Source organism: Heterobasidion irregulare (assembly GCF_000320585.1).
Source record: "Heterobasidion irregulare TC 32-1 unplaced genomic scaffold scaffold_01, whole genome shotgun sequence".
Classification (NCBI taxonomy): Eukaryota; Fungi; Basidiomycota; class Agaricomycetes; order Russulales; family Bondarzewiaceae; genus Heterobasidion; species Heterobasidion irregulare.
This window is the reverse complement of record NW_009258197.1, coordinates 56311-75916: the sequence shown is the minus strand read 5'-3', so window position 1 is coordinate 75916 and position 19606 is coordinate 56311. Positions and strand designations below refer to the sequence as shown.

The 19606-nt window shown below is 53.9% G+C and overlaps 9 protein-coding genes across 9 annotated transcripts; 3 read left to right on the top strand and 6 right to left on the bottom strand.

Moving 5' to 3' along the window:
* Window positions 1-154: 154 nt before the first annotated feature.
* HETIRDRAFT_42076 (glycoside hydrolase family 28 protein) lies at window positions 155-1917 on the bottom strand (the record flags this gene model as incomplete). The annotated part of the gene is made up of 9 exons (XM_009542055.1): window positions 155-218; window positions 271-569; window positions 624-816; window positions 873-948; window positions 1003-1083; window positions 1146-1327; window positions 1358-1490; window positions 1546-1675; window positions 1732-1917. 9 exons carry the CDS (start codon window positions 1915-1917, stop codon window positions 155-157), a joined length of 1344 nt encoding a protein of 447 aa, XP_009540350.1.
* Window positions 1918-3037: 1120 nt separating this feature from the next.
* HETIRDRAFT_121197 (uncharacterized protein) lies at window positions 3038-3788 on the bottom strand (the record flags this gene model as incomplete). The annotated part of the gene is made up of 5 exons (XM_009542157.1): window positions 3038-3134; window positions 3203-3265; window positions 3337-3611; window positions 3663-3700; window positions 3752-3788. 5 exons carry the CDS (start codon window positions 3786-3788, stop codon window positions 3038-3040), a joined length of 510 nt encoding a protein of 169 aa, XP_009540452.1.
* Window positions 3789-4345: 557 nt separating this feature from the next.
* HETIRDRAFT_41331 (uncharacterized protein) lies at window positions 4346-5544 on the bottom strand (the record flags this gene model as incomplete). The annotated part of the gene is made up of 3 exons (XM_009542037.1): window positions 4346-4402; window positions 4471-4598; window positions 4854-5544. Coding segments are annotated over 3 exons (876 nt in total), but the record flags the coding sequence as incomplete, so codon positions are not given.
* Window positions 5545-6698: 1154 nt separating this feature from the next.
* HETIRDRAFT_468090 (uncharacterized protein) lies at window positions 6699-8184 on the bottom strand (the record flags this gene model as incomplete). Its single annotated transcript, XM_009542156.1, has 9 exons — window positions 6699-6974; window positions 7030-7208; window positions 7272-7366; window positions 7421-7502; window positions 7560-7672; window positions 7730-7857; window positions 7925-7988; window positions 8053-8100; window positions 8146-8184. The coding sequence occupies 9 exons, from the start codon at window positions 8182-8184 to the stop codon at window positions 6787-6789; spliced, it is 936 nt and encodes a 311-aa protein (XP_009540451.1). The 3' UTR covers window positions 6699-6786.
* A 177-nt stretch (window positions 8185-8361) lies between these two features.
* HETIRDRAFT_98950 (uncharacterized protein) lies at window positions 8362-10402 on the top strand (the record flags this gene model as incomplete). Its single annotated transcript, XM_009542155.1, has 9 exons — window positions 8362-8400; window positions 8458-8495; window positions 8722-8989; window positions 9041-9240; window positions 9292-9391; window positions 9445-9534; window positions 9594-9986; window positions 10053-10238; window positions 10289-10402. 9 exons carry the CDS (start codon window positions 8362-8364, stop codon window positions 10400-10402), a joined length of 1428 nt encoding a protein of 475 aa, XP_009540450.1.
* Window positions 10403-10540: 138 nt separating this feature from the next.
* HETIRDRAFT_431223 (uncharacterized protein) lies at window positions 10541-13593 on the bottom strand. The gene is made up of 6 exons (XM_009542154.1): window positions 13212-13593; window positions 12216-13161; window positions 12152-12165; window positions 11696-12099; window positions 11476-11640; window positions 10541-11424 (listed from the first exon to the last, which is right to left on the bottom strand). The coding sequence occupies exons 1-6, from the start codon at window positions 13521-13523 to the stop codon at window positions 10752-10754; spliced, it is 2514 nt and encodes an 837-aa protein (XP_009540449.1). The 5' UTR covers window positions 13524-13593; the 3' UTR covers window positions 10541-10751.
* A 657-nt stretch (window positions 13594-14250) lies between these two features.
* HETIRDRAFT_406535 (uncharacterized protein) lies at window positions 14251-15851 on the top strand. Its single transcript, XM_009542153.1, has 7 exons — window positions 14251-14299; window positions 14355-14474; window positions 14527-14540; window positions 14605-14853; window positions 14922-15082; window positions 15144-15510; window positions 15572-15851. Exons 1-7 carry the CDS (start codon window positions 14257-14259, stop codon window positions 15683-15685), a joined length of 1068 nt encoding a protein of 355 aa, XP_009540448.1. The 5' UTR covers window positions 14251-14256; the 3' UTR covers window positions 15686-15851.
* A 270-nt stretch (window positions 15852-16121) lies between these two features.
* Window positions 16122-17263, top strand: HETIRDRAFT_98947 (uncharacterized protein; the record flags this gene model as incomplete). Its single annotated transcript, XM_009542152.1, has 6 exons — window positions 16122-16292; window positions 16341-16519; window positions 16670-16718; window positions 16791-16853; window positions 16918-17139; window positions 17213-17263. 6 exons carry the CDS (start codon window positions 16122-16124, stop codon window positions 17261-17263), a joined length of 735 nt encoding a protein of 244 aa, XP_009540447.1.
* A 201-nt stretch (window positions 17264-17464) lies between these two features.
* Window positions 17465-19293, bottom strand: HETIRDRAFT_468081 (uncharacterized protein; the record flags this gene model as incomplete). The annotated part of the gene is made up of 10 exons (XM_009542151.1): window positions 17465-17721; window positions 17784-17876; window positions 17948-17976; window positions 18035-18148; window positions 18205-18350; window positions 18419-18463; window positions 18542-18635; window positions 18689-18763; window positions 18815-18873; window positions 18927-19293. 10 exons carry the CDS (start codon window positions 19291-19293, stop codon window positions 17658-17660), a joined length of 1086 nt encoding a protein of 361 aa, XP_009540446.1. The 3' UTR covers window positions 17465-17657.
* Between the last annotated feature and the right edge of the window lie 313 nt (window positions 19294-19606).

Sequence of the window (19606 nt, the reverse complement as noted above, 5' to 3'; positions counted from 1 at the left end):
GCCAATGATAGCACACCGACGTTCATGGAGGACCATCTTTTCATCTTTCAGACCTGTCACAGTGAGACAGCTTTTGAGCTGGAAAGTCATCAATTACAACGAAAGCCTGTAGATAAATAATGTGAATAACTAATAAATATAAATAGTGCGTTCCCTAGAGATTTTTCGCCAGGGGAGTGATCTGTGAAAGACCAGGATAGTACGAAGTAGGGATCGTGCTAAAGATGAAAGTAAGGCGGCACGTCTGAACCAGCTTCCAAAAGCACTCACGGGGTAGGGATTGCGGCGTTCGTCGCGAACCCAGCGGCCAGGTCTCCTGACATCTTGCTCGGAGTGTGGTAATTGACTGGCCTGGAATATGCTACCGTGGTCTGAGCGTAGCTGCCTGCGCTGCCCGACTTCAGGCACGCGCCAGTCCCGAAGGCAGAGCGGCACTTGTAGTTCGCCTTGCCTGTCGCGCCCCACATGTTCACGTTGTCCAGAGTGACGCCTTCGCATGGCGCCCCATCGGCACAGATGAATTGTGCAGGGGCGCGTTGGACGCCGTCGACGACTTCGCCGTCCCAGTTCTAATGACGCATTGTATGTCAGTGCCTTGTCATCTCAGAAATAGAGAAGCGGACCTTGAACTGGATCTTGCTGAGCTTAACACCTGAACCAGCCTGTTCTGCTTGGCTGGACCAGTACTGATCGATAGTGAGGCCGTACGCGGTACCGTGAGAAATGAAGTCCTGCATGAGCACGTTGGTGACACTTCCGGAACCGCCGTGCGACTTGATCATCATAGCTTGGTTGCCACCGTTTGTGTAGATGTTGCTGAAGCATGGTGAGCGAGGACCTTAGCGAAACCAAGGCACAGTAAAAGTTCTTACCGGTAAACAATGTTAGAGATTGCAGTGTTGGCGCCCAGGCTGCCAATGGCGCTTCCTCCAGATTGGTTGCACCAAACTAGGTAATGGATGAGCAACTGATCGTGTCAAGATAGGCTTCGCGAAAATTTACTGCGCTCAATCAAGAAGTTGGATGCTGGGCTTTTGACAGTGACGCACTCGTCGCGGTTCGTGACCTCGACATCATGGACCCCTGTGATGTAAAAAATAAAATTACTCGATGACCAGTGTCAATTCTTGAGGAAGGTGTCATACAATGGTTGTTTCCACTGATGTCTATACCGTCGCTGCCACCAATATTCGCACCACGGATGGCCATGTTATACACTTCTCCGTTGGATCCCTCTTGAACTATGAGATGGAACTCGGGAGAGTCCACGAGGATCAAGTCGTGGATCGACCAGTTGTTGGAGTTCACAATACGAATGAGCCGAGGGCTGCGTCGATACGATCAATGACGAGTGTACGCGAAAGAAAAAGAGACATACCCTGCGTTACGGCACTGGTATCCGTGACCTTGGATGCCGCCAGCCGAGTTTGCGCTGTACATCTCGAAATCGTCTGCGTTCTCGATCAAGATCATGTGTCCTCCGGTAGTTGCTGTAAAGGCCCGGCATGAGCAACCGCGGTCCAGACTGTGAGAGTAATGCTTCACCTGTGCGGGTAATAAGCCCATCAAGTTGGAAGGCCCACTTCGTTCCATGGTTCAACGTTACCCAAGTCTTCATCTCGTAGTTCCCGGCGGGGATGTACAATGTCGACCCTGAGTTTTTCACGACACAGTTCTAGTTTAAGAGTCACTAAATTAGTCATTGCTCGCGACAGTACAGAATCGACTCACCGTGAACGCGCTGGCTATGGCGGGCCCGATGTCGGTGCTGCCGACTTTGCCTCCATAGTCCAAGACGCTGCAAGTGTGCCCCTTGGCAGATAACTTGGTGGTAGGTCCTACCGTGCCTGATAATTGCGCTTCAACGAGCGCTACCGCAGGCAAGAGAGCCAAAAGGCGAAGGGCGTTAAGTAACATTGGATTATTAATGAGTGGAAAAGGGCGCAGAAACAAAGAGGATCTGGCGAAGCAGGACAAGGCCTGGGAGAAAGGAGAGAACCTGAGAAAGATGCTAAGGGAGGGGATGGGGCAACAACTGCAACAAGACGAGACTATTTATTTCCAGACATTTACTGTTGCATGATCTCGATGGACTCGACGGCCTTCGACGGGCTTCCTAGCCGGGCGCGCAGCAGTGTGCAACATGTGGAACGTAGCCATCCTGACAAGAAATAGGAGATCGAGACAAAGCAATGAATGATTAACACCGAGAAAAGATACCGAGTACGGCGCCGTACGGCGGTGTCATGGGTACTGGGTGGCAGTTGATCGATGCCCGGATGTCAAGACATCCTCCATCTGTTGTTCGAAGCGTCCGGAAAGAGATTAGCCTAGCTCGAGCATGAGGACTAATAAAATGTCCACAAGCCTCAAGGTAACAACAGCCTGTCGTCCATTTGAGAGAATTGGTTTAATTTGAGACGAGACTCGGAGGCGAACTTCCTGATGATGGCGACGGGATGAGCCTTCGCCGGCGAGTGTGTAGCGGTAGTGTAGCGGTTTGCACGCATGAAATGTTTCTATCGTCAACAGCTCTTCTGTGGGACAAAAATATGTAAAGATTGCATCCACTTCGCCAGTAACAAAGCGGCAGGCCACTGAGTACTTTGGGGACTTGTTGTCGCTGCTCAATGCATGCAAGGAAATAAGAACCCGGAGTTGAGCGCTTGAGCGACAAGCGTCAGTAGGGCAAGTCCGCGTGTACGTTACATAAGCAAGATGAGCGATCCTCGCATTTCGATCCGTGTTTCGGGGGACGTCCCACATGCTCGCTTTCTTGCAGAGACTTTCGGCTGCCTTCAAATTATACAGAGCGTTACTCTACTCGGAATAATTGGGTCATCGTCAGTGAACATACGTGAGTATAGTCCGAAGCGCTAGGTAAAGAAGAGAAAAGAGCCAGTAAAAAAGCTAATTGAGTAAGCCTCCTCAAAGACGATAGAACTTCAATCAATAAAAGAACAACAACAGGGAATGTCATCCAGAGTACAGGTGAAAACATTGTTGAAGAGCAGGGTATAAGGTAAAAATTTGGCGGTCAAGCGGAGACCAGTTGTGCGCGGTAGCCATCTCCGCGACGTAATGCACGGACCCCCAAGAGGAGCACGGAGATGATGGCAAACGTGGTGAGAACCCTGCGCAGAGAATGACGCGAGGTCAGCGAAACGCATGCACGTGCGAGGCTTTGGGGCAGCAGACGTACCACTCGACCCATGCGAATGCTTCGACTGCGTTCAGCTGATTGCAGTAGACAATGTCTGTATTACTGTAGACGCGAAAATGGTAAAAGGATACGTCACCACTACCATAGGTTTTGATGAGAACAACCAAGCACACCTGCAGTTCAGACCCCCGCCTAGTGCGGCAGTGATGCTGGCCGCACCGGCCGTCCAGAACACCCACGTGAAGAAGAAGACGATGGAGTGTGCAGCGACACTTGTAAGGACGCTACCCGTCGATGCAGAGTGAAGAAATAGTAGAGCGAACAGGCCTGAAAAGACGATGGTCCACGCCGAGGCGAAAACCAGGAAGCGCGTGCGGTCGCGGATGGTAAGTGAGGGAAAGTCATGGCGCGCATTGAAGCGAGAGGTGATCCATGATGCAATGGCAAGCTAAAAAGTAGGTTAAGCTTATATTGATGTCACCTTTACCGATGGGCGTACCTCGATAATGCCGAAGAATATCAGGAGGCCAAAAACGACTGAGGGTTGAAATTATGCTGGGCAGCTGAGCGAAAAGAATCATGGCGTACTGGTATGTCCTCTACGTACGTGTCTGTCAATTGCCATGGATATAAGTGGTATGTCGTGGAATGCGTGCGAATCGTCAATGTCGTTGTAGAGGGCGAGGTTTTGGCAGGTTTTAGACTGGTTTTAGCCTATTCTTAGCCTCGATGTGTCGGAGGAACGAACGCGTGACGTCATCACACCTGCTCCCACACGTGCCGCGTGCCGGACTCCGCCCTGGTCAAAGAGGGTCAAAGCCTGTGCGTAAGCACGTCCTTTTAATGAAAAATCAAGCATTTGTCTACCGTGCAGCGTCAGGCCAGCGGCGTAACCGTAACCATAACAGTAAGCAGGTGCTCCGTCGTAATATGCTCATGAGTTCAAACGTTCAAAAGAAAAGCCCGAGTCTATTGAATGAAAGGTACATTTGAACGCCCTCGTGCTCAGCAATTGACTTCGTCATATAGGTAAGGCGTAAATTGACCCATCACGCTCAAAAATGAAGACCTATCGCAAGACTGTTAACATTCCAAGCGGCTCGGTTGGATTCGAGAATGATTCGAATTATCGTCGTCGCTCGAGCGGATACATTTCGACGTCGAGGCGTCTCTCCATGAGACTTAAAGCCTATTTCTGCGGCACCGATTACATGACAAAATCTGACAGCCTGTGCACCTCTGGACGAGAGGAAGATCATATGAATTGTCGGTCTTGGTTCAGAACAAGAATCTTGCAGAAGACTCACGAAGAGGTAAAGAGGTAGATTGTGGAAACATGTCTGGCATTTTCCTCCCCCGTGACGATACTTCCATTTCGTATGTGCGCATTCGTGGTTCTCGCGCAAGTCTTCCATGGCCTCGCGCACCAGCCTCGCTCGTTCGGTCTCACGTGCCAGCTGCACTCTCCGCTGTTCGGTTTCAACTTGCCTCGCCATTTCGACAGCCTGAATACGTCTGGCTCTAACTTCTTCCGTCACAATGTGAGCTTCAGGCAGTCGTAAATTGGCCTGAGACAGCCTATTCTCTCCCGTGTTCGCATTCGTGCTCGCAGGCCGCCTAGGAGCAGCAGCAGCAGCAGGGCGCGGGGGATCGACCTGTCTCACTCTTCTTTCTTCCTGCACAGGAGCACGGAAAGGGTCGGCTGCACGGGGAGCCTGCGCGCGCCTCACATCAGGTCTCTGCCCATCCACCCGCGCCTCTGCGGCCGCGTAAAGTCTGCGCTCGTCCCACTGCGGGCACGCGCACGTCTTCCACCGCGCGCGACATAGGTAGCAGAACTCCGTCTTGCAGAGACACGTCATGTGGTAGCAGCCCAAGTTGAGCTCGATCATGCGGCTGCACCCGGGGCACCGTGACCAGCCTTGCTGCGCGCCGAGGGCGAGCAACGCGCGGTCGGACGCGTCATCGGTGCATAGGTGCGTGTTCGCGGTGACGAGCACCTTGCATCCGCTGCAGGTGCGCGCGCCGCAGCCGGGCGGGGCGGTACACACGAGCACCGATGGCTTGACCTTCGTGGCGAACCAGCCGGTGCGCACCACTTCTTGTGGTCCAAGAAAACGGCTGCACGTTTGCTGGCCACAGTATACGCGCTTCTGGGTCCCGAATTCGGCACCTTTCTCCTCGAAGCGCCTGAGTAGGAGTTCTCCCAGATGAGGGCGTACGAGTGTCAAGGAGATGGGCGTGCGGCAGCAGCGCGGCGGGTAGAGTGACTCATCACGTGTAGAGGCTTCAAACAGATCCTTGATGCAATCGATGTCATAGTGGTGACCACACGGAGCGCGAAGGGCTATCCCACGAATAGGATCTTGGCACGCTACACAGTTTTGACCGCGGCTGGAGGTGATGGTGTGTCAGCTCATGATCGCAAGATATAGTGTTGCAAGGTTTGCCTCGAGGAGGGGACGGGTTGGGGATGGGGTTGGGATGGTTGAGAGGATTTTGCCTCCTCCTCTAAGTTGAACCCAAGCGAAGTTATGATGCCGTAGAACCAGTTACCCCAAGTCTGACTCGCGGCACCTGTCCTTGTTTGATTTGGCGCGAGAGTAGGGCTAAGCAACGGTGCTCTATCAGCACACTGTTCCAATTTTTGATAATGGATTCTTACGCTGGTGCATTTGCACGTCTCGGTGGAAGTGGAGGTGGTCGCACGACTGGGGGCGCCTGAGGTGCTTGATATCCTCCCACATTCTGCACGTCGACATCGCCTTGGAGGCTGAGCGCCAACGCGCGATCTCGCTGAAAGCTGAGTGTGGCCTGGGCATCCTCGACAAAGAGACGCAATGCGAGCTCGGCGTCCGAAAGAGGCGCATCGTCCCTCTGCTTTCCCTTTTGCCGGCTCTCTGTTTCTTCGAGATCTTCGAGAGTGAGTTGCGCGAGGAGCGCCATCATGGCGGCCTCTTCTGATTCATTGTCAGCTCGAGGTCGAATAGACTGGGAGAGACGATGTAGGCCGGAGGGACCGGCTTGGGAAGACATGCACGCTAGGAGAGGAGGAGTACAGCCAGAGAACATGACAGATGTTTGCATATATGGACGTGAGAGTGAACTAATCATGGACATTTGATTGGCACGATACGTACGTACGGATGTGATTGTTCGAAGATGGAAGAAGCATTCACATACATATCGCTACTAGGCGCTTGAATCGACGCCCAGACGCTCCAGCATCGAGTTCCAGCAACAAGATATCCAAGAGCTAATTTGATTCTCATACGAGGGTCTCAAACGAATTGAAGTCTTCTTGCACACGAAGTGCCTGTGTCGACTTGTGAAGGAGCTACATCGCAGAGCATCTGCGCTCCGAATGTTACAGATTATGTTCCTATCTGACCGACAGCAGTGGACATCGCCGCTACGTCGCCACTGTCTGGTGCTTGAGGTCGATTACCAGTAATACCGTGATAGGCGGCATCTGGCAGTGAATTGCCTCGTGTGGAACCTCGAAGAAGGCAGTTCGATACAGCAGCTGTTTCCAAGGTAGCCCGCTCTATTTGACAAAGGCCAAGAATGCACACACCGTTCTATAGAATATACTACAAGACATACCGCACCGACAGCCATGCTCAGGCGATCAAAGAGCAAGACCGCTTCGAAGATGCCAGCGCGACGTACCCAAGGAACAGCAAGCTTACTGCGATGCGAAGGAGAAGAAGGAATGAGACCGAAACATTCGCGAGGCTTCGCCACGAGGCCGGGGCGCCCTTCGCGCCCGCCTCGTCTATGGCAGCCACCTCTTCGGGTGTCAGATCGGCTACAAGGCAGCGTGATCAGCAGATTTCTGATTACGAGGACTTTGGTGGACGTACAGAGATCCGCGACGGCGAGGTATTCCTGCAGTCGCTCGGTCTTGGAGCTCGTGGTCACGATCACCGCACCTTTCGCGAGGACCCACTTGAATATGACTTGTGCGGGTGTTCCACCGACCCGTTTAGAGATCGTAGCGAGGACTGGATCAAGCGACCCATTCGGAAATTGCGTGATGGGACTGGAAACGAACATAAAAGACTTGAATGAGAAACAGATGACGAGCGTCGACGGGAGTACTGACGCAAGGCTGCCATATGCTTCGGTCACAATGCCGTGCTTGGCAGAGTATTCGAGAACATCCTTGTACGATGAAAAGTTGTACGGATGGAAGCGAATCTGAAGCACTCGCGATCAATGGAGGGGACGATCGAGAGAAGACAGTCAAAGTACCTGATTGACAGCTGGCTTGATCCTGGCGGACTTGACGACACTCTTCAGGTCGTCGAGCGAGAAGTTGCTCACGCCTATACTCCTAGATGCACTTTTCAACATCTTTCCAAACACTGAGCAGCGCGTGCCATTGACGTACTTGGCGAGGCCCGCTTCCTTGATGTTCTCAATCTGCCTCCATGTCCCCTCAAAATCGTGCTCGACGAGCCGCGGGAAGTGGATAAGGTAGAGATCTACCGACTTGACGTCGAGCTGGGGGACGATCGTCACGACGTGTATCATCACCGAAAGCGGAGAGCGTGGACGCACCTTGTCGAGGCTCGATCGGATGCTCTCCTGAATGTCTCCTCCGTCGTACTTGGTCGTGATATATAGCTCGGACCTGTCGAGCCCGCTCTCGCGTATCGCGGTGCCCACGAATTCCTCGTTGCCATAGACTGCGGTCACCGAGCACGATATCAGCAACGCACGGGGACGGAGGGCAGGGAAAGATGAGGAGCATACCCGCTGCGGTGTCGATGTGAGAGAAGCCGGACTCGAGCGCCTGATCGACGTACTGAGTTACGTCCTGTCGTGGCGCGCAGAGCTCAATGCCGGAAGTGGTCGATCGACGATGCGAACGAGGCGCTCACCTGACGGAAGAACTTGCTCCCTGTCCCGAACGCTATGGCCGGAATCTTCTTGGCTCGAGTGGTCCGTCAAGTCCAGGGATGGGCATTGCTCACCTTGTTTCCGTCGTTCAGAGCGATGGTGGGGAAGGACATGTTGCCAGCGTCCGCGAACTCGCAGCTCGAGAGGGGTCGTGAGAGGGGGCGCAGCTACGGTGTGAATGGAGATGGTTATTTATGTCGCCAGTGGATTGCCCGCATGTGAGTCGAGCTCGCAATAGCTCGCAATGCACGGCGAGGTCTGACTGTGCTCGCACAACCGGACATTCAAATATGCACCCGCTGCTCGCCGCTGCGTCGGACACCGTCACCGTGTGCAGTGCGGTCTTCCTGCCTCTCTGCCTCGTACTGAACGTCGCTGACTTGCAGGTGCACGAATGCCTCATTTGTGGTTACGACACTCGAAGGTGCGCACTCATTTCCGTTGCCGTCTCTTCTCGACACCTCATTTCCCATCATGCGGCAAGTCTAGGCTCGTCGCGTGCCCTCTCAGTTCTATACTGATATCTGGATTAGTTTAAGATTGGAATGACCGCAATACATGCCGTCTTGGATAGAAAAGGTGAGTGGACGATTCTTCCCCCATCTCTTCGTGTTGCCGCTCTTCGCATTCTCTGACCCTGCTATGTCCAGTGCGAATCATGCCGCACAGCTATCGGCTCTGCGAAGAGACATGATCGAAACACTCGAAAAATGGAACGCAGAGCTCGTCGCCGAAAAGACCTCACTCCTTGCCGAGGCGGAGGCGTCAACAATTGAGATCCAGAGGTTGAACGCGGAAAATCAGACGCTGCGACTAAAGCTCGAGACATCGGGTCCCAATGACGTCATCTCAAACAGTGATACGGCAAATCCTCTCCAGCCCACAGAAAGGGAGCCAGAGATAAACCTTAGTGAACCTGTACGTTTTCCCTTGTTTTTTTGTATGCACGGATCCGAATTTCTCGTCAAGGCCATAGTCACGAAGCGTCCGCGCTCCTCCGGCCCACAAGATGCCGACGGCGAGCGTCGGAGCAGGCCCTCGAAGAGGCGCGCCCTTCGCGTAGAGGTGTTCGTACCTTCGCTTCAGGACGTACGTGCAGTGGCATCGCGCGAGGATCGAGCTTCCGCCTCGAAATCCAACAACACCAACAACCCTCACACGGAACTTGTGTGGGTTTCCTCTTATAGCTTGCTATAAGCATCGCGATTTACTTGTCCCAGCCCTCGGTCGTTTGAAGAGACCTTTCCTTCAACGGATCTCCAAACATCCGCCACGCCATCAGTCAAGACGGAAGTCGATCTAAAGCCCAAGATTGAACCGGTGCGTCTCATGTGCGACCTCACAACTTTGGACTGACATTCTAGCTGGGTCAGATGGATGTGGGGGCTTCTGGGAAGCTGCCCCTCGACGAACCGGAGCGCATCCGTTCACTGATCGGTCTTTTGAAACAACGCACATGGAGTGTGAGTTCTATCAGTTCATCGAAGCATAACACTCCTATTATGACACCGTCTATATATAGATGCGCGCAGATACCGCGTCCCTCCTACCATTCTACAAAAAGACGATCCAAGCGCGCCTCAACGCACTCGAGTCTAAACCTTGCACGATCACCCTCGATCCTGATCACCTCATCCAAATCGTGACGCGGCCTTTCCTGTCTTCAGTGTTCGGCAACCGCACTGTGCCAAAACCCATGTTCCTCAACCCGACGCACGATCCCCACTGCCCGCGCGTGCCGGGCCAGCGCGGCCTGTTTTTCTCGGGCGCCAGCGAAGAAGAGACCCAGCGCTGGCCCAGCATCTTCCGCCTCATCGTCCGCGCTGCTCCGTGTTGCTGGTTGTACGTTGGCGACTACCAGTTAGTCGAAACACCGCGCTTCACGTTAGATGAATGGAAGGCCCAAACGGAGCGCGTTAGTCGTTGTTAATATTTTGCCTTGACCTTCACGAGTAGCTGATCCATTGTGTCGTGATGTCAGGTACGTCGATCTTGGACGAGGAACTTCGTTGCGCGCAAGACGGACAACAGCGGTCTCCGAGAGGATATGGAGGCCTTCGTATGCGAGAACTCGGACAACGCGAGTGGGCGAGCGTCGAAGTGGAATCAAAACGTCATCAAATTCTCAGAGGATGATGTATACAATGCCTGGAATAACGGACACGGGGTGAGTAGTGCCAATTGCATCCGCAAATTCTGATATTCACCCGCATACAGATGCTGAAAGTATGGTGCATGGTATGTGTGCAATACGACGAGGCGTTTCAGCAGGAGATCATAGAGAAAAAGCGGTCGGAAATAGAGGAGGTAGAGGCTGACGTTGTCGTTTGACGATAGAAGAAAGATCGCAAAGCGGCGGAACAGTGTGTAGAAGTATGCGATGCGTGTAAGATGACCCGCGTTCCCTGTTCCTCGTCTTCCTCGAATATGCTATCGTCAGAACCAGACACAACGCCGCGCAGCCAGTGAGAGACGGGAAAATGATCAGTGCATGGTAATATAATAATTGGAATGCATTACATGAGTTGCACGATGCTTGCGCCCCGCACGTCCTGATTCCTCTGGGATTAAAATCCTCGGTTCATTGGACAGTACCCAAAGCATTTGTCGTACATGTCGAAACAGCAGACAAAAAACAGGATCATTCAACCACCAAGGCAAGCGCACATGCCTTCATTCCTCATTTCACAGCCAAGTCGACCGTCGCAGATCCGTCTGTAAACGGCACCACCCAGGCTCCCGCATCCTTTTGCAATGTATGCGATGGCGACAGCGCTCCCACACCTTTAACCTGCGCCATCTTCGTGACTATCAATCTGCCCGCAGGAGCGGCAGCTGCACCGGATACGCCGCTGGGGCTGGCCGCGACGCTGACCCGAACACTCTTCGCGGCCGGATCGTACTCGAACTCCTCGAACGCCCCTGCGTCGAGCGCGAGCAAGTACCCCAAAGGCGCCACATAAATGCGCCTCCGAACCGCGTCCGCCACGCGAACGCGCACCGTCGGGCTGCTGCTCAGTACCTCTCCGCCAAACGCCTGCCAACCAAACGCGTCGAAGTGTACGAGGAACGCGCCCGTCCCCATAGCGAGCCCGACGAAGTTAGGCCCGTAATCGCCGGAGTAGCCATCCCATTTCAGCGTGTCCGCGAATGAGTGGAAAGACGCGGCCGCGAAGCCGCCTTCGTCGATGCTGGACAGAGGACCCGAGATTCCGCCGAATCCGGCACGAAGGAGATGAGCGTCATCTGGCGAGGCTTGGAAGGCGGAAAGGAGAGGGAGCGCGTTGAGGCCACTGCCATAATGGTGGATTTGCCTCTCGATTCTCTGCAGCTTTCCTCCATAGATGTTGTCCCTGGAAAGCATAAGAGGAACGAATGCACAAACGCTAGGCAGGCAAACGTACCAGTAACGCCGGGCATTTCCGTTATAGCCCCAATGAGGGATGGTAGGCTGGTATGCAAGAATGGAATTGACGGCATTCGTCGCTGTGTCGGTGTCGTTGAAGTAAGCGCTCCACGCGTATACGCCTTCTTGACCTGTAGAGTCCCATGCCATCTCGGAGCCAAACCTGTAAAGTACGAAGTCAAGGACGGACATCACGCCTCATTTAATACTGAACTCACGGATAACGCTCCCCAGCCCAATTTTCCTCTCTCGCTTTCATTCTGCTCTCCACCAAAGTGAAATTGGCTGTCAGGCCCTCTCTCTTGAGATCGTCCAACAACAAGCGGAAGACGGTCTCTCCCATAAGGCCATCATCCGCATACCCTACCTGACCATCCGTCATAGTGGCTATCGTGTTCACGGCCTGATTTAGATACCACTGCCACGTGTGTGTCGTCACCAAGCTCGGATAGTTGCGAGCGACTCGATAAAGCGCCCAGTAGGCATTTGTGACATGGACGTAGTCATATGCGCGATCCGTTGCATATGAATCGGCTTGGCTCCAAGACCACCAGTTTCCCCAATCGATGGTGTCTGGATAGTTATAGCTTGGAACCAAGCTAGGCTCATAAAAGTAGACAGACTGAAGGCGTTGTGTGAGTCATAGTACGTGATGCAGTCATGAACGTCAATACCTTCTTAACAGTTCCTATACGAAAACAATGAATAATGGTAAAGTATCGATAGAAACATGCATACCATTTGCATTTTGGATTGATCCCCATAACGTCAGATCGATGAATGTCTCCATCTTTTCGACCTCGGCGGAATTGGGCTGAACAAACTGCTTCATCGCTGCAGCAAGCCAGGATCCAGCGCCAGCCTCATCGCTCAAACCAGGTATCCACGCCCTTGGATCATCTCTTACAAAGTCGTTGACTTCACGATCGTAACTGATGACTGAAGGGGAACGATGGAAGGGATCGGAAGAGTCGTCGAACCATTGCGAGGAGGTGAGGAAAGCGCCTAGATCGCTGACGGCTTGCGCGGCGGGTTTTGTCACGTAGTAATGAACGGTCTGCACAGTGCCATCGGAGTAAGTGACCGTGAGACGGGATCTGCCCCACGTTTGTCCAGAGACAGTGTACCCGACCCATCCGTCGGCCAGGGTGTCTGAACTAATTGCCCATGATAGAGCGTCAGACGGTGTCGCAGAGATCGACGAGACTGTGGAGGGGTAGCTCAAGAAGAGTTTGGCCGGGAGGTCTGAAGGAATGATATAGCCTGGTACGCCCACCGCGACTGGCCGCTCAGCAGATTGTAAGGTGTCTTCAATCTCACGGATGGATGGAGCGAGAAGGAACTGTAGCCCGTATGTTCGCGTCTCTCCGGGCTGTAAGGTGGCAGAGCTGGGGGCATTCCATGGGGTGACGCCAGCCCATTCGTTCTCCGCATACGCAAGCGTGTGGAACTGCCACTCGTACAGGCCCTCGAATGTTTGAGATTGATAGCCCAGAGAGGTCGAATCGTCCTCAGGAAGGAACCTCCAACCCTCTAGAGGCGATGCCCCTATGGGAGTGACGACAAGGGGAGGAAGAGTACCGAGAAGGGGAGTGACCTGAACATAACCAGCATCCTGGCCGATGTATGGGTCAAAAAGGCTGCATTGTTCATTGGTCTCTTCGGTGGTCCTATCTGTGAATATCTGCAGTGATACCGTCAATGATGCGAAAGCTCAGGGAGACATTGACAGACATTGTTGAACTCGAGAGGCGCGCCGAGCGCACCAATCTCCACTGGGCTACTCTGAGAGTTCGCGACATCGAAAAGAAGCTGAAGAGAACCATTTGTCTGGACCCATCGCCGAGTGACGTTGAGAAGCGAATTAGAAGGCAAGGTTGGGGCCAGATCTGCAGCAGCAAGAGTATCACCCGACACCGGAAGGGTAGTCACGTTCTTGCGAGCCTGCGACGAGTCTCCGCTGAGCCATGCCGAGGTTCCAGCGATCCTGGCGCGAAATGTGATGTCTCCCAGATGATAGTTGCCGTCGTCCTGACGTTGATCCATTACGTCGGATGGGATGAAGTCAAAGCCATTTCCGATGGGCTTCAGCGAGTACAGGGTTTGCGAGTCGCGGACTAGTTGAACAGAGAAAGCGGAAGAGTTGAAGGACAAGAATCCATTAGCCAGACCGAGAGTCGACGATTGTGCCAGCGCACTCGACACCGCGAGATTGAAAGCCATGAGACCGGGAGCCCATATCTTGATAGATGGCCTACACAGAAGCAAGGTCAGTCATGTGCAACGTATGTTGGACGTTTATTGCTCAAATACCTCAGCAGCACCATAGTGGTTCACAGGCTATATTTGAGGGCGCGGTCGAGTGGATAACTAGAGGAGTAAGAGGTTGCGATACATTTGTTCTTATATCCCGACTAGCTGAAATTCCACTTCAGCGTACCTCTGCGTACCTCGACGCGTCTAGAAGTCAGGAATTCGGGCGAAGCTTGAGAGGAGAGCCATGTGCAATGGCGGCCCGCTGCGGTGAACTTGTATATAAAAAGCACTGACCGTGTTCATGTGATGAAATTTGTTCGATAGGGCGACGGATGAGCATTTGAGAGTTGAAACAAGTCATCGTTATTCGTCGCTTTGCAATGATGGAAGAGTCGTGCGGGATTCGTAGGAGGAGTTGAGTCACTGATGCCCGTCGACGGAGGGCCGATAAGCTGGGGTTAGGGTCGAGGGATGGCAGGCACCCGGCAAACAACCGACATCAATACATAACTTGCCTCGAACGATGACGGAGTCCACCCCCTCAGAAATCCAAATCAATGTGAAGGGTTTGTTTCCCCTATGTTTTACCGTGAAACACTCCAGTAACGCGCCGCATGATAGGTCCTAGCGAGCTCAAGCTCCAGATCACCATCAGCACCGACAAAACCGTCCGGGAGCTCAAGCAAGCAATTGCAGACCAGTCAGCGGTGGAGGCAGATCGTCAGCGACTTATATACTCTGGTGCGCATTCCTTCTCTCTGCCACCGTGCTCGGTCACTGATCGCTCTTACAGGCCGTGTACTGAAGGTCAGTGAACGAATTTCCCCGAGGGAAGCACTCGCCTATCGCAGCACTTACCACTTCCCACCAGGATGACGATCAACTCGCTGTATACAAGATTCAATCCTCACACACTATTCACATGGTCAAGGGTGTGGCGCGTAACGCCGGATCATCTTCAACAGGGCCGTCTGCGGCACCACAACCGTTGCCCTCCATGCAAACTGGCCAGAACCCACACGACCCTCTCACTCAGCTCAATAGCCACCTAGGCTACGGCGCCATGGCTGGCCTCAATCCATTTGCTGACATGGGTTTGAACCCAAACGATCCCAACATGGTGAGCATGTGTTATTTTTTTGCCTGGGGATGCTGAGCTGATCAAGCGTGCGTGGCGGTGTACGGCAGTTGCAAACAATGATGAGTTCTCCCGAATTCATGCAGCAAATGTCGAGCGTCATGTCGAACCCAGCTGTCGTCGATCAAATCATTGCTTCAAACCCTCAGCTGGCATCTATGGGCCCTCAAGTCAGGGAAGTCCTGCAAAGCGATCGCTTCCGGGAGATAATGTGGGTATTGCTACCTGATGTCGGACTTTCCATCGTGAATTGATGCGTTTCCTGTGCACAGGTCGAACCCAGAGATGTTGCGTAGCATGCTTCAAATGACGTCTATGATGCGCGACGCTGGACTCGCTCCTCCAGATATGTTCGGTGGTGCTCCAGGCGGCGGGTTTCCCGCGCCCGGGAACCCAAACGCTGCCGGCACACCCTCCGGCGCCGGCGCCGGGTCTGCTCCTGGGGCAGCTGCGAGCCCATTTGGGGTGCCACCGAATCCGTTCGGAGGCGGTGACCCAGCTGCATTGCTTCGGATGTTGGGTGGCGCTGGAGCCCCTGGAGCCGCAGGGGCCGGCGGCTTCAATCCCTTCTTTGGTGGTGCTCCTGCGGCACCTGCCGACACACGCAGCCCAGAAGAGCGATTCCAAGTTCAGCTGCAGGTATGTTTACCGATCGTTTCCTTATGACCAGCCTCGCTGAACATGTCGCACCTTGATATAGCAACTCCAAGACATGGGCTTCTCAAATGCGAGTCAGAATGTGCGTGCACTCTTGGCCACAGGAGGAAACGTGCACTCCGCAATAGAGTATATTCTTGGCGGCGGAGGGTTGTAAATAGAAACTTATACAATCAGTGGGTGGACCGCCGTGGATTTGATATCTTGTAGCACCGTATCGCGCTTACTTTGTATGTATGCTACGTCGTGTTTTTTAGCAGTATGTGCTCCCGTCCTGGTTTCGTGGGCTAATTGCTCACTTCGGGATCGATCGTTTCGGTGCTATGAAATCGTGGGTGCTCACGCTGCTTGTTTATTGATATCTATCAGATTCTGCCACGGTGAGTTTACAGCATTTAGACACAAGTTGAAGGGCACGCTGCCAGTGAATGTATTCTAAAATCAAATTCAGAGGTGAGTACCAGATAGTTTTGCGTGCGAATCAGCCAGATCGCGAATAGGGATCCGTCTGGGATCTATATCATGCTTGGCCTTCCTTCAGGTTCTGCGCTTCAGTCCGTTCGTCCCTCATCGATTCATCTCCGACTCCTCATATGTCTGTGATCATCAATATACCCGGCTACGGCGCATCGAGCTCGGGTGCTGAAGTGTTGACATCTGACGATTCCCAGCGGGAAGGGGCTCCGTCCCCCGAGTCCGTGATCGAGCGCGACCCGCCGATATCCCAAAGAGAGGACCGATCTCGAAAAAGGAAGCGCTCGAATGTAGGGTTTTCTCTCGGTTGAGACTACATCGTCTGTGACAGTTTACAGGACGACAGCGATGATGATGACGGCGCGAGAACCCCGCCTTACGAACCAACTGAACCTAGATCATCTCGCGAATCTGAACTGCCGGACGATGACCAGGTCTATGCAGCGTCAGAGTCAGAATCTGAGCACTCAAAAGAACCGTCCGCATCATTGGACACTGACGACAGGGATCCAAATAAGTAAGGAATTTATTCGCGAATTGATCGTATGTTAACAAAGAGCAGGCATCACAAGATGCTGTCACTAAAATCTCATCAGCTGCTCGTGGCCATGGAGAGACGAAGAGTTTCTGTGAGACCGCGGCGTGCCGCCATTGAATCTTTGTACAGGCTGTATGAATATCACAGGGATCTTGAGGGTCGGGAAGAAGAGGCTCAGGTGAGTGGAGGAGCAACATTGAATGGAGCTCGGTTCAGGTGTAGGCCTTACACTTCCTTTCGCGCCGCTCAGTCTCACGAAGAGGCCCCGAGACTTGCAAATGGAGAAATTCTGCCGAATGTGCGCAACACATATGTAAGGCTTTCCGAATTTACAACATCTTACAGTCGTTCATGCTCACGCCCCAATCAATCCTAAGACCGCCAGTCAATTTGGCTTCATGTGGGATGTCGAAAGTCCCCCCGTCGGCTCTTCCGTCGCCCAGGTCTTTGAATCCATGACCTTTAGACTAGGCGATGAAGTCCTGCTATCCGATCGCGGCTACCACCCGGCCCACCCAGAGAACATTGAAGATGTCATTCCCGGATGGAGTGGACCGTTCGTGATCACGGACTTTCTTCCACAGTACGGCGCGTACATGGTGAACTTGCCTGACTCCGATACCAGGCCACAGTACTTCGATTCCACGTACCTTATGGCCCTGCATTCATCAGGGGCTCAAGCCAACAGAGGTCTTAGCGACTTTGAGAGCGTTGGAGATGTGATTCTGTATAAGAAACGACATGGACGTGGATGTCGGTATAGAATGTGTTCCAAAAAAGGGGAGGAGTACTGGAAGCCTCGGACGGCACTCGTAGGCACTGCGATGTTGCGGGAGTGGGACAGAATGCATCCGGAGTAGTAATGGCGAAGGTTGAGCGATCAGTACGATCGATACTTCCTACGGTCAATGCATGGTGAAGAATCGTTCATATGTTGATCCACGTCTTGAATCACAGAGTTAGTTTGGATGGCGCCGTACATTCGCATATTCATACACAATTGGAAGATGCCACAACCGTCACTCAGAAATTTCTGTAGCTGCCACTGCCGTGCATTCCAGCTCAGGCACACTTGCATACCCCGCGAACTTCGCGGCCGGCTGATATAGGCAAGGCTCTAATGCTCCATTTGGATCACAGCGCGCCCGACAGATGTCCCGGTTTCCATCTCGCGGAAGACACTGCGCCGCGGGCGTGCAGGTATGAGCGGCGGGCGCGATCAGACAGCTGCATGCGTACGTACGTGTTGATGTCTTCGAGCTTGCAGGGGATCTGGTGCGACTTGACCTTGCCGCGCGCAACGAGGTCGAGGGCTTCGTGCGCGTCCTGACGGTTCCTAAACAGGATCGCGCGGGTACCAATTTGAGCGCACGAGACAAGATAACACCAAAGTAGGGGAGGACGTACCCCAAGATGGAACCGACGATGTGTAAGCCCTGCACTAGTCAATCACACGGTCAATTCTGGCTTGGTGGGGCATGCGGAGCGACGCACCTTGACGACGAGGAGGTCGAGCGAGACGTTGAATGTGAACGCGATGGGCGCGCCGAGGGCCATGAGCGTGCCCATCGGGCGGAGGTAGGCGAGCGCGTCGTAGTATGACGCAGTCTGCGGGGGCACAGTCTCAGAAGCCACGACGGGAGAAATATCAGGCCAAAGCGCACCGAGGGAGACGTGACGAGGGCGGCGTGTGCGCCGAGGCCGTCACAGATGGAGATGACGGCATCTGGGACGCTGCTGGTCTCTTTGAAGTCGATCCACTGGTCAGCGCCCAGGGCGAGGCACAGAGACTTCTTCTCTGCGCCTGAGTCTGGTTGTGACGATTGATTAGAGAGGGAGAGGCGAGTGCCGAAGCTTGCGAGGGGCAAGACTGCGCACCGATCGCTACTACGCGCAGACCGATGGCGAGAGCATATTGGATTGCTAGAACGAAAGGCGTTAGGCAGATAGAGAAATGTCAGCGACCAGCGCTCCGATAGTCAGCAGTCGCTGTGGTCGCACCGAGATGACCGAGGCCGCCACCTGCGCCCGGGACGACAACCCAGTCGCCTACGGCAAGATTGGCGCGCTTGAGGGCGCTGTAAACGGTGAGGCCCTAGGGACGAGCATAAGTTGAAAGAACATCGGAAGAGATGGCGTTGGGCGTACCGCGCAGAGGATGGGAGCGGCATCTTGGCTAGAAACGCCGTCCGGGATGGGGATCAGGTGGTCGATCCAAGCGACCTTATGGCGAGTGTTACGAGCGTAAGTAGACATGGAAGGCGGCATGCTTACCATGTACTCGCAGAAGGTGCCATCGACGGTGAGACCGGAGAGCTTTCTGAATGGGCAGACTAGGCGACCTAGTTAGTGAAGAATGGAAGAGGGTGTACAAGGGGGAGCGTACGAGGGTCAGAGCCTCTCCTGCAGAGCTCGCAGCGACCGCAGGCGTCGATAAGCCATTTGACGCCAACGCGCGCGCCGATCTTGATGGAGCCGTCGGTCAGCTCTGCACCAGGGCCGAATGCAACGACGATGCCGACGCCCTCGTGACCGCCGACGAGGGGCGGGGGCGCTGCAGGCCAATGACCTGCGGCGATGTGGAGGTCGGAATGGCAGACACCCGAGTGGGTGATGCGGATGAGGGCTTGGGAGGGGAGGAGGGTGGCCGGGTCGGGGACGGGGTAGTCTGTGAGGACGGAGAGAATGGGAGGGTCAGAGAAGGTGGTGATCGCTGCTACCTTCTGGGATGTGGGGATTGCGGGGACGACCATGGTGCGTTGGAGCAAAGCAGAGGTTGAGGGGGTGTGCGAAAGACATGGCGCCAGGAAATTCGTGTCATCACGTTCGGCGCTGCTAATAGACGCAAAAGGCGAAGGCGGAAGGGGAAAGCGTCGTGGACGGATGTTGCGTATGACGTCTATGGCTGCTGCTCGTTCCTGCGGTAGGTGAACATGCTGTCTGGCAGTCGTGGTGCTCTCGCAAACTTGGGGCAACTGAAATATGTGAGGAGCGCATAAGATTTGTCGGTCATGTGCGAAAGCCATGCCTCTCACCTCTTATTTTTCCTCATGCATGGCGCTACCA